The 12,244-nt window shown below is 36.1% G+C and overlaps 1 protein-coding gene across 4 annotated transcripts in view; it reads right to left on the minus strand.

Moving 5' to 3' along the window:
* SHOC1 (shortage in chiasmata 1) overlaps positions 1-12,244 on the minus strand; it is a 113,981-nt gene that overhangs the window by 84,492 nt on the left and 17,245 nt on the right. For 3 of the 4 annotated variants that reach the window (XM_055350397.2, XM_063696993.1, XM_031014181.3), the window contains one exon: positions 9,917-10,101. In XM_055350397.2, the coding sequence (XP_055206372.2) occupies positions 9,917-10,101 (185 nt within the window). Of the gene's footprint in view, positions 1-9,916; positions 10,102-10,900; positions 10,964-12,244 lie in introns of those variants that run through there. The other variant, XM_055350399.2, reaches the window with a different exon arrangement.

The raw sequence follows: 12,244 nt of genomic DNA on the forward strand, positions 1-12,244 counted from the left end.
AGTCCATCTTTACTATTTTTAAGTGTACAGTTCAGTGGTAATAAATACATTATGTTCTTTTTTCCCCCTCATCCCCCTTCCCTGCTACCCTTCCCTGCCTCTGGTAATCACCATTCTACTCTCTAACTTCATGAGATCCACTTTTTTAGCTCCCACATGAGTGAGAACATACACTATTTGTCTTTCTGTGCTTGGCTTATTTCATTTAACATAAAGGCCTCCAGTTCCATCCATGTTGCTGCAAATGACAGAATTTCATTCTTTTTTGTGGCTGAATAATATTCCATTGTGTAGATATACCACATTTTGTTTATTCATCCACTACTGGGCACTTAGGTTGATTACATATCTGGCTATTGTGAATAGAGCGGCAATAAACATGGGAGTGCAGATGTCTTTTTGATATAATTTCCTTTCTTTTCCAGAAGTGGAACTGCTGGATCATATGGTAGTTCTATTTTTAGTTTTGCTGAGAAGTCTCCATACTGCTCTCCATAGTGGCTGTTCTAATTTACACTTCCACAAATGGTGTACAAGAGTTCCCATTTCTCCACATCCTTGCTGGCATCTGTTATTACCTTTTTGATACAAGCCATTTTAACTTGGGTGAAATTTCATTGTGTTTTTTTTTGGTTTTGGTTTTTTTTTTTTTCTGAAATGGAGTTTCGCTCCTGTTGCCCAGGCTGGAGTGCAGTGGTGCAATCTTGGCTCACTGCAACCTCTGCCTCCTGGGTTCAAGCAATTCTCCTGCCTCAGCCTCCAGAGTAGCTGGGATTATAGATGGCTGCCACCACACCTGGCTAATTTTTGTATTTTTAGTAGAGACAAGGTTTTGCCATGTTGGCCAGGTTGGTCTCAAACGCCTGACTTCAGGTGATCCGTCCAGCTTGCCCTCCCAAAGTGCTGGGATTACAGACATGAGCCAGGTTGGTCTCAAACGCCTGACTTCAGGTGATCCGTCCAGCTTGCCCTCCCAAAGTGCTGGGATTACAGACATGAGCCACCACTCCTGGCAAGCTCATTGTGGTTTTGATTTGCATTTCTCTGATGATTAGTGATGTTGAGCATTTTTTCATAAATCTGTTGGCCATTTCTTCTTTTGAGAAGTGTCTGTTCATTATCTTTTGCCCATTTTTAATTGGATTTTTTTTTTTTTTGCTATTCAGTTGTGTGAGCTCCTTGTATATTATGGTTATTAATCTGTTGTCAGATGGATAGTTTGCAAATATTTTCTCCCATTCTGTGGGTTGTCTCTTCATTTTATGATTGTTTCTTTTGTTGTGCAGAAGCTTTTTAGCTTGATGTAAACCTGTTCGTCTATTTTTGCTTTGGTGGCCTCTGCTTTTGAGATCCTATACAAAAAATCTTAGCTCAGACCAATGTCCTGGAGCATATCCCCAATGTTTTCTTCTAGTAGTTTCACAGTTTCAGGTTTTAGATTTAAGTCTTTGATCCATTTTTATTTGATTTTTGTGCATGGTGAGAGATAGGGATCTAGTTTCATTCTTCTGCATATAGTCTTCTAGTTTTCCCAGCACCATTTATTGAAGACTATCTTCTCATTGTATATTCTTGGTGCCTTTGTCAAAGATGAGTTAGCTGTAAATGAGTGGATTTATAGTGGGGTTCTCTATTCTGTTCCATTGGTTTATATGTCTGTTTTTATGCCAGTACCATGCTGTTTTGGTTAATACGGCTTTGGCGTATATTTTGAAATCAGGCATTGTGATGCTTCCAGCTTTCTTCTTTTTGCTCAGGATTGCTTTGGCTATTTGGGGTCTTTTATGATTCCATTTAAATTTTAGGGTTTTATTTTTCTATTTCTGTGGAGAATGTCATTGGTATTTTGATAGGGATTGCATTGAATCTGTAAATTGCTTTGGATATTGTTGTTATTTTAGCAATATTAATTCTTTCAATCCATGAGTATGAAATATTTATCTTTCCTTTTTTGTATGTCCTCCTCAATTTCTTTCATCAGAGTTTTATAGTTTTTCTTCTACACGTCTTTCACTTCTTTGGTATTTTGATAGGGATTGCATTGAATCTGTAAATTGCTTTGGATAGTACTGTTATTTTGGCAATATTAATTTAGTAATATTCTTTCAATTCATGAGTATGAAATATTATATCTTTCCTTTTTGTGTGTCCTCCTCAATTTCTTTTATCAGAGTTTTATAGTTTTTCTTATATAGATCTTTCACTTCTTTGATTAGAATGATTCCTAGGTATTCTATATTTTTTGTAGCTATTGTAAATGGCATTGATTTCCTGATTTCTTTTTCAGATTGTTCACTGTTGGTGTATATAAATGCTACTGATTTTTGTATGTTAAATTTTTTTTTTTTTTTTTGAGATGGAGTCTTACTCTGTCACCCAGGCTGGAGTACAGTGGTGAGATCTCAACTCACTACAACCTCCGCCTCCAGGGTTCAAGCAATTCTTCTCTAGCCTCCTGAGTAGCTGGGATTACAGGTGCACACAGCCATACCCAGCTAATTTTTGTATTTTTAGTAGAGACAGGGTTTCACCATGTCAGGCTGGTCTCAAACCCCTGACCTCAGGTGATCCACCCACCTTGGCCTCCCATAGTGCTGGGATTACAGGCGTGAGCCACCGTGCCCAGCCATATGTTGATTTTGTGTTCTGCAACTTTACTGAATTCACTTATCAACTCAGTTTTTTGGTGGAGTCTTTGGGTTTTTAAAATTTTTGTTTCCAACTATTATTTTAGGTTCAAGGGGTACTATTATTTTAGGTTCAAGGGGTAACATTTGTTACATGGGTAAATTGCATAAATCTTTGTTTTTTCTAGCTATAACATCATGTTATCTACAAACAAGGCTAATTTGATTTCTTCCTTTCCAATTTGAATGCCCTTTACTTCTTTCTCTTGCTCAATTGCTCTGGCCAGAGAGCACGTTTTATGTTGAATAAAAGTGCTGAAAATGGACATCGTTGTCTTATTTCAGACCTTAGAAGAAAGACCTTCAATTTTTTCCCATTCAGTATGAAGTTAACTATCATATATGGCCTTTATTGTTTTGAGGTATGTTCCTTCTATACCTATTTTGATGATGGTTTTTATCATAAACAGATGTTGAATTTTATCAAATGCTTTTTTCAGCACCTATTGAAATAATCATACGGTTTTTATTCTTGATTCTTTGAATGTGATGTGTCACATTTAATCATTTGTATATGTTGAACCATCCTTGCAACCCTAGGATGAATCCCACTTTATCACGGTGAATGATCTTTTTTATGTGTTGTTGAATTCAGTTTACTATTTTGTTGACGATTTTTGTATCTATGTTCATTGTTGATATTGGTCTGTAGTTTTCTTTTTTGTTGTTGTGTCCTTGTCTGGTTTTGGTATCAGGGTAATGCTGGCCTTGTAGAATGTGTTTGGAAATACTCCCTCCTCTTCAATTGTTTAGAAGCATTTAAGTAGGATTACTATTAGTTCTTTAAATGTTTGGTAGAATTCAGCAGTGAAGTCATCAAGTCCTGGGCTTTTCTTTGATGAGAGGCTTTTTACTATGGCTTCAATCTTATTACTTATCATTGGTTTGTTGCGGTTTTCTATTTCTTCATAGTTCAAAATTTTTTCCTTTTTTTGACATAGGGTCTCACTCTGTCACCCAGGCTGGAGTGCAATGGCATGATCACAGCTCACTGCAGCATTAACCTCCCAGGCTCAATCAATCCTCCCACCTCAGTCTCTCAGGTAGCTGGGACTACAAGCACATGCCACCACAATTAGCTAATATTTTTTGTAGAGATGAGGTTTCACCATGTTGCCCAGGCTGGTTTTGAACTCCTGACCTCAAGTGATCCACCCACCTCAGCCTCTCAGAGTGCTAGGGCACAGGCATAAGCCACCATGCCTGTGATTCAATCTTGATAGGTTGTATGTGTCCAGGAATGTATCCATTTCTTCTAAGTTTTCCAATTTGTTGGCATATATTTGTTCATAATACTTGCTAATGATTCTTTGTATTTCTGAGGTCTCAGTTATTATGTCTCCTTTTTCATTTCTGATTTTATTTATTCGGGTTTGTGCTCTTCCTACTTAACCTAGCGAAAGGTTTTATCTTCCGTTTATTTATTTATTTATTTATTTATTTTAGTCTCAGTTTCATGTATTTCTGCTCTGATCTTTATTGTTTCTTTCCTTCTACCAGTTTGGGGTTTGTTCTTTCTTTTCTAGTGCCTTGAGGTGCAACATTAAGTTATTTTATTTGAAGTCTTTCTACTTTTTTGATATAGGTATTTATTGCTATGAACTTCCCTCTTGGTACTGGGCTCTTGCCATACCCTATAGATTTTGGTATGTTTTATTTCCATTTTCATTTATTTGTTTCAAGAAATTTTAAAAGTTCCTTCTTAACTTTTTCATTGGCCATTTAAGACCATGTTGTATAATTTCCATGTGTTTGTGCATTTTCCAAAGTTCCTCTTGTTACTGACTTCTAGTTTTATTTCATTGTGGTCAGAAAAGCTACTTGATATGATTTCTATTTTTAAAATTTTTTCAGATATATTTTGTGGGCTAAGACATGGTCTATTCTGAAGAATATTCCATGTGCTGATGAAAAGAATATGTATTCTGCAGCACAAAATACACAGTATGAAGTTAGCTATCATATGGGTGAAATGTTCTGTAAATGTTAGTTAGGCCTATTCTAGTGTGTAGTTTATGCTGTTTGTTGATTTTCTGTCTAGATGACCTGTCCATTACTGAGAGTGGGGTGTTAAAGTCCGCTACTATTATTATATTGCAGTCTACCCTTTTAGATATATTAATGTTTGCTTTATATACCTAGGAGTTCTGGTGTTGTGTGCATAGATATTTATAATTGTTATACCCCCTTGCTTAATTGACCCCTTTCATGATCATCTTTGTCTCTTTTTACAATCTTAGATTTGTAGTCTATTTTATATAAGTATAGCTACTCTTGCTATTTTTGGTTTCCAGTTGCATGGAATATCATTTTTCACTGCTTCTCTTTCAGTCTGTGTGTCTTTATAACTGAAGAGAGTTTCTTGAAGGCAGCATATAGTTTGGTCTTCCTTTTTTAATTCCTTCAGCCATTCTAAGCCTTTTATTTGAAAATTGAGACCATTTACATTCAGTGTTACTATTAAGTAAAGACTTACTACTGCCATTTTGTTGCCTATTTTCTGATAGTTTTAAGACTCCTTTCTTTTCTTTCCTACTGTCTTCTTTTGTGGTTATTTTCTCTGGTAGTACATTTTAATTTGTTGTTTTTTATTTTTAGTGAATATATCGTAGGTTTTTGGGCTGTGGTTACCAGGAGGGTTACAAAAAACATTGTATAGATATAAAAAGTTATTTTAAAGAGATAATATTTTGGATTACAAAGAAAGGAATAGAAACAAAGACAAACACACATACACACAAAATGCCACATTTTGACTTAGTTGTCTCAATTTACATATTTTTATATTACATCTCTTAACAGGTTGCTATAGCTATCGTTTTTGATTGGGCTTCATACTAGAGTTATAAGTGCTTATACACCACAATTATTGTAACAGAGTATTCTCAGTATTCTAGAGAATTCTTAAAATTAAGTATTCATGTACTTAATTTTACCAGTGGGTAAATAAAGAAAAGTTTTCTTTTTGTATGTTAATGTTGTTTTTTTTCCTTTCAGATTGAAGAACCCCCTTTACCATTTACTGTAAGATGATGGGTCTGATGGGGGTGGATTCTCTGAACTTTAGTTGTTTGGGAAAGACTATTTCTCCTTCATATTCAAAGGGTAATTTTGCTGGATACAATGTTCTTAGATGGTTTTTTTTTCTTTGAGCACTTTGAATATGTTGTTCCACTCCCTCCTGTCTGTATGGTTTTTCACTGAAAAGTCTGTTACCAGAAGAATTGGAGGTCCTTTATATGTTATTTGCTTCTTTTCTCTTGCTGCTTTTGAGATCCTCTCTTTGTCCTTGACCTTTGAGAGTTTGGTTATTACATACCTTGGGGTAGTCTTATTTGGGTTGAATCTCTTGGGTATTATCAGACCTTCCCGTACTGGAGATTTATATCTTTCTCAAGCTTTGGAAAATTTTGTATTATTTCTTTCTGCCCTCTGCCTTTGCTCAGCTCCCTTTTGAACATCAAGAATTCTTAGATTTGGTTTTTGAGGTAATTTTCTATATCTTGTAGGCAGTTTTTGTTCTTTTTCTTTCTTTTTTCTTTTTTCTCCTCTGACTGTATTTTCAAATAGCTGGTCTTTGAGCTCACTGATTCTTCCCTCTGGTTGTTCCATTCGGATGTTGAGAGCCTCTAATTAGTTGTTCAGCTCAGCAAATGTATTTCTCAGTTCCAAAATTTGTTTGAGTTTTTAAAGTTAACTTTAAAAATTTAACAAATTCTCTTTGTTAAATTTCTCCAGCAAATTTCTGAATTGCTTTTCAGTATTATTTTAGAGATCACTGAATTTCCTTGAAACTGCTCTTTTGAATTTTTGGTCAGAGAGCTCACAAATGACTCTCTTGTTAGGGTCGGTCACTGGATTTTTCCTTTGCCCTTTTGCAGAGGTCACATTTCCCTGTTCAGTGTTGTTTCTTGTGGGTATATGTCTATGTCTTTGCATTGAAGGATTGGTTATTTATTCCAGCTTCCTCTATTCAACTTGTCTTGGTTTTTATTGGATATATTTTCTTAGCAAATCTTCACTACTATTGCCTTTTTCTTGTCTATAGGTGATATCTTAAGCCCAGGTTTGCCTTGCCTCTAGCAAATGGTCAGGGCACTGTCTGCCCCAAATGGGAGAGTCTGAAAATGATTATCCCAACAGTGACAGAAGTCTGGCTAGAGGTTCGTGCCCAAGGGACCTGTGGCACAAATTAGCTACTGTGATTTGGCTCCTTTGCCTGGGTTACAGAGCAGAGTTTCCAGGGCTGGGGAAGGTAGTCCCTTCTCCCCTCTTTGTCTCTCCTTTCAGGCAGTCATGATGCTTTCCACAGGTTAAAGAAAGAAGTCTCCTGCCAGGGAATCCAAGATGGAGGGAAAGCTAGTTGACTATTCCACTCTCACTTTTTCCAGCATAGAAACCATGAGTTTGGGGAAGATTTTCCATGTGGTTGTTGTCAGGCAGAATGGGCAGGGTGGGGCATCATGGATATGGAAGTTGGATTCTCCTACCATCTGCTTGAAGTTTTTTCACTTCTCTGTGTCCCTAGGATCTGTCTCATCCTCATATTTGAGATGTGAGTTGTTGCTAGTGAAAATCTTGGCATTGTATATTTGTTTTTGGTTTCCTGTATGACCAGTGAAGCCAGCTTGCTTCTGTGCCACCATTTTAAAACGATAAGTCAGATTACTGCTTTTTATTGTAAACTTTAACAAACTATTTGACTCCCTAAACTATATGCATATGCAACTTTATTTATTTTATTTTATTTTTATTTATTATTTTTGAGATGGAGTTTCACTCTTGTTGCCTAGGCTGGAGGGCAATGGTGTGATCTCAGCTCATGGCAACCTCTGCCTCCCAGGTTCAAGTGATTCTCCTGCCTCAGCCTCCCAAATAGCTGAGATTACAGGTGCCTGCCACTATGCCCAGCTAATTTTGTATTTTTGGTAGAGACAGGGTTTCACCACGTTGGCCAGGCTGGTTTCGAACGCCTGACCTCAGGTGATCCACCCGCCTCAGTCTCCCAAAGTGATGGAATTACAGGCATGAGCTACTGTGGCTGGCCTAACTTTATTTTTAAAAATAAAAATAAAAGCTACATTTATATTTGCTTATATGTTCCCAGGATACCTAGAGGGATGCTTAAGAGTTTCATGTATTAACAAATAATATGTGAACATTTTAGAAAAATTAGCAAATATCAATAAACCAACAACCATAAAAGAAAACCAGCCACTGTTTTATGTTTTAAAGATATATGTGTTTTGAAATTATAATTTAGTAATTATTTATAATTCTTATAAGACATAGCATATTTACAAATCCCCAAATATACTATGTTCCTTTTGATTTAGACAATAAGACCAAAGTATCTACAAATCTGGCAGCAATCAATATAATTGCAAAGAAAATAAATAAAATTAAAAATCTAAATTTATAAAGTGATGTCCGGTGACACAGGACACCTGAGGAAATATAGGATATGGACAATGTGTATGCATTTGGGAAATTCAAGCATATTTTCTCTCAGTCAATAGTTGATTCTAGCCGACAGTAGCTTCTAGTTTGCCACATTTATACTACTATGTTTGTGTAACCCATTAGTTTTTATAAGCCATCTCTTTAAATATACTTATACAAACTTACATATATTAGTTTATCCCCACAAAAAATTATTAAAAAATAGAAGAATATATAATAGAAATAAATTACAGAAGAAAATTTTAAAATCTTAAAAATTTTCTCCCAAATCTCAAAACCACTTTTTCTCCAGACAGGGTCTCACTCTGTCACCCAAGCTGGAGTGCAGTGGCACGATCATGGCTTACTACAGCCTTGAACACCTGGGTTCAAGCAATCTTCCCACTTCAGCCTTACAAATAGCTAGGACTACAGAACTGCGACCACACCTGGCTAATTTTTAACAATCTTTTTGTGGCGACAGGGTCTTGCCATGTTGCCCAGGCTGGTCTCAAACTCCTGGCCTCAAGTGATGTTCCACTTTTTACGAGTAGACTTGGACTGAAAATTCAAGTCTTCTGACTCCAAATTCAGGCTCTTTCTACTATATCATGCTCTCAAGTTTTAGTTCTTAATACAACTAATCTCTCTATCTCTTCCAACTATAAGAGGAATTTCTCTCTCTCTCTCTCTATATATATATATCATCACACAGCTATTTGCCAATGCTAAAAATTTTATACATAATTTATATATCTACATAAAAATAACAGTAAAAGAATCAAATTATTTTTCATGTTGAAACTGTAGCATTTCTTAAATGATAGTAATAATCACATAATAGAACCTTAAGTTCTATAATTTAAAAAAAGAATAGGCTGTTATACATACAAAAAAGGCAATTTTCATCAAGTTTTTACATGGTTGAAAGAATTCAACATCCTCTAGTAAGATGAGACATTTGGAATCCAGTTTGAATAAAATATACTTAAAAAAATTTTTTTTTTTTTGAGATGCAGTCTTGCTCTTTTGCCCAGGCCAGAGTGCAGTGGCGCGATCTCGGTTCACTGTAACCTCCGTCCCCTGGGTTCAGGTGATTCTCCTGCCTCAGCCTCCCAAGTAGAGGGATTACAGGTGCCTGCCACCATGCCTGGCTAATTTTTGTATTTTGAGTAGAGATGGGGTTTCACCATGTTGGCCATGCTGGTCTCAAACTCTTGACCTCAGGTGATCTACCCACCTTGGCCTCCCGAAGTGCTGGGATTACAGGCGTAGTAAGCCACCGTGCCCGGCCTGCTTTTAATTATTTTTGAGAGTATGTTTGTAAAACCGAGTATATTTCCTAACTTAATACTGGAACTATTCCATCTCCACTTTGAACCTTGGTTTCACATAAATTAGATGAGATTGAAAACATTTATTATGTTTTAAAAACTAAAATATAATCATCACTTCATAATATAGTAATTTAATATTACACTGGATTGCTATATCATGGGATCTTAAAAAGATGCCAATGTCATTATAGCAGTATGTTGAAGGCATACTATGATCAAATCTCTGCAGATTGTTTTGAGGCCCAGCAAATTAAACTCCAAAAATAACCCAACTTACAAAGAGGATTAATATGAATGAGGAAATACTGCCCTAATGTGGCAAAGCTTAGAGTTATGCAGGTGGATCTTTAATAAAAAATTTTTCATTCAACTCAAACAAAAAACTCACTGAAAAGAATATGTGTATATCAGTAAGAAATGTTTTACAACAATATAAAATAAATGTTTTACCTTGGGTCTGGTTTTGAAGTGCTGAACATTTTTCTAAACAACTGACAGGGGTAAAGACTTCATTGTAGTCCACGTGGGTGTATAAACTGACCTCCTCTACTTCAATTTGGGAGTCTGGATTTGAACTTGGAACAACTTCCTCAAATTCACAATTAATCTGGGTCACCATTCTTGTAATTGTTTTTCTGTGACAATATAAAATTACTAATGTTATGTATGTCCTATTTTAAAACACTTTTATTAGTAGATAATATATGTCCACTGTGGAAAAAATTATCAAATTCCAACAGACACAGAGAAGAAACATCTATATTCCCATCATTCAAGATAAATATAAAAAGTATGTAAATTTCTCAATTAAAGAAATCTTTAAACAATAGTGGACTAATGACAACAGTATTCTATAACCTGTTCTTTTCTGTAAAAAAAATGAAGAATGAACACATTTACATGTCAATCAATGTACATTCACCTAATATTTGAATGGATAAACAGGGTATCAGTAAATCATAATTTATTCAACCAATTCTCTATTGTTGGAAATTTAAGTTTGTTATAATTGCTTGCTATTATAAGCAACAATGCAAAGAACATCTATATACACTAATAATCTGAAATATATTTCTTCAAAAGAGAAATGATAAAGTTAAAAGTATACAGATTTTTAGGTTTTGCCACACATTGCCAAACAGCCCTTGTGCTGGATATTCAATGTCTGTTCCTCAATAAAATTACCTAGCCTTTTATGTTCTGTTCCGTAACCTGGGAAGCTAACCTCTATGAACTAACCAAGCTTCCTTGTCCTCTGGCTTCTAGATGGGTTCAGCCATGGAAAGCACTGGCAGAAGATCAAAGGTGAGGGAGACAGGTTGGAATATTATTCCTCCCAAATACTTCTCTGTTAGGCCACAGTTTGGAATTGGCTGCACTCTTCCACCAAAAGTTACATCTTTTGTCAGACAGCCCTGCTCCTGTAGTTCTTACTAGGTTGGTAACTGCCCAGGCACCTTGTTCCTTCAACCTTAGGGTGGTAACAACTTTGTAACCGCCAAACGGGTTCACCTTGCCCGCTGCCTAGACAAAGCTGATTTATCAAGACGGGAATTGCAATGGATAGAGACGCAGAGCCGGCTGTGCGGGACACCGGTCTTTTATTATTACTCAAATAAGTCTCCCTGAGCATTTGTGGATCAGAGTTTTTAAAGACAATTTGGCAGGTAAGGGCTTGGGAAGTGGGGAGTGCTGACTGTTCAGGTTGGAGATGGAAATATAGGGGGTGGAAGTGAGGTTTTCTTGGGGTCTTCTGCTCCTGGGTGGGATCGCAGAACTGGTTGAGCCAGATTACCAGCTAGGTGGTATCAGCTGATCCATAGAGTGCAGGGTCTGCAAAATATCTCAAGCCCTGATCTTCGGTTTTACAATAGTGATGTTATCCCGAGGAACAATTTGGAGAGGTTCAGACTCTTGCAGCCAGAGGCTGCATGACTCCTAAACCAAAATTTCTAATCTTGTAGCTAATTTGTTAGTCCTACAAACGCAGTCTGGTCCCCAGGCAAAAAGTGGGTCTTTTCAGGAAAGGGCTATTATCAATTTTGTTTCAGAGTCAAATCATACACTAAATTCCTTCCCAAGGTTAGTTCAGCCTACACCCAGGAATGAACAAGGACAGCTTAAAGGTTAGAGGCAGGACGGAATCAGTTAGGTTTGATCTCTTTCACTGTCATAATTTCCTCAGTTACAATTTTTGCGAAGGCGGTTTCAACTTCCTACTGTTGCTAGTCCTGAGGACATCTTTTTGGCTCTTTTAACCTTGCCCTTACCTGTTTCCTGATTAATAACAGGTATATCTGTATCATACCATTAGAATGGCTGGCATTACAAGAGATCTTCCAATAGATAAATATATTATTGGCAACTTAGTTATACATCCTAATATATGTTTTTCCTAATATCCTGGAATATTTCAGCCCTAATAATACCCTTGTACAGACTGAAAGAACCAAAATCAATATAACTCTCCAATATAATTGGAGAAAAGACCAATTGTGTCATATCTTAAAATCATAGGTGGAGAAAGCTTTAGAATTTATCCTTTACTCTAAGAAAATACAAAGTAGAAGAAAAAATATTTTAACTCTTCCATGTCCATATTATTCATTAAGATCATTGATTCCTATGTGGATCGTTATATACTGAACTTAGTGCTTACATAGGTGCTGTCTTTTTAAAATAAATGTTGCTGACAGGGTCAGCACTCTATAACAATAATTGGTACTACAGTTTTGAGACTACCTAGTCAATTTTCTTTCTGTAGATATAAAAGATCTA

This window comes from Gorilla gorilla, chromosome 13 (genome assembly GCF_029281585.2).
Source record: "Gorilla gorilla gorilla isolate KB3781 chromosome 13, NHGRI_mGorGor1-v2.1_pri, whole genome shotgun sequence".
NCBI classification, from domain to species: Eukaryota; Metazoa; Chordata; class Mammalia; order Primates; family Hominidae; genus Gorilla; species Gorilla gorilla.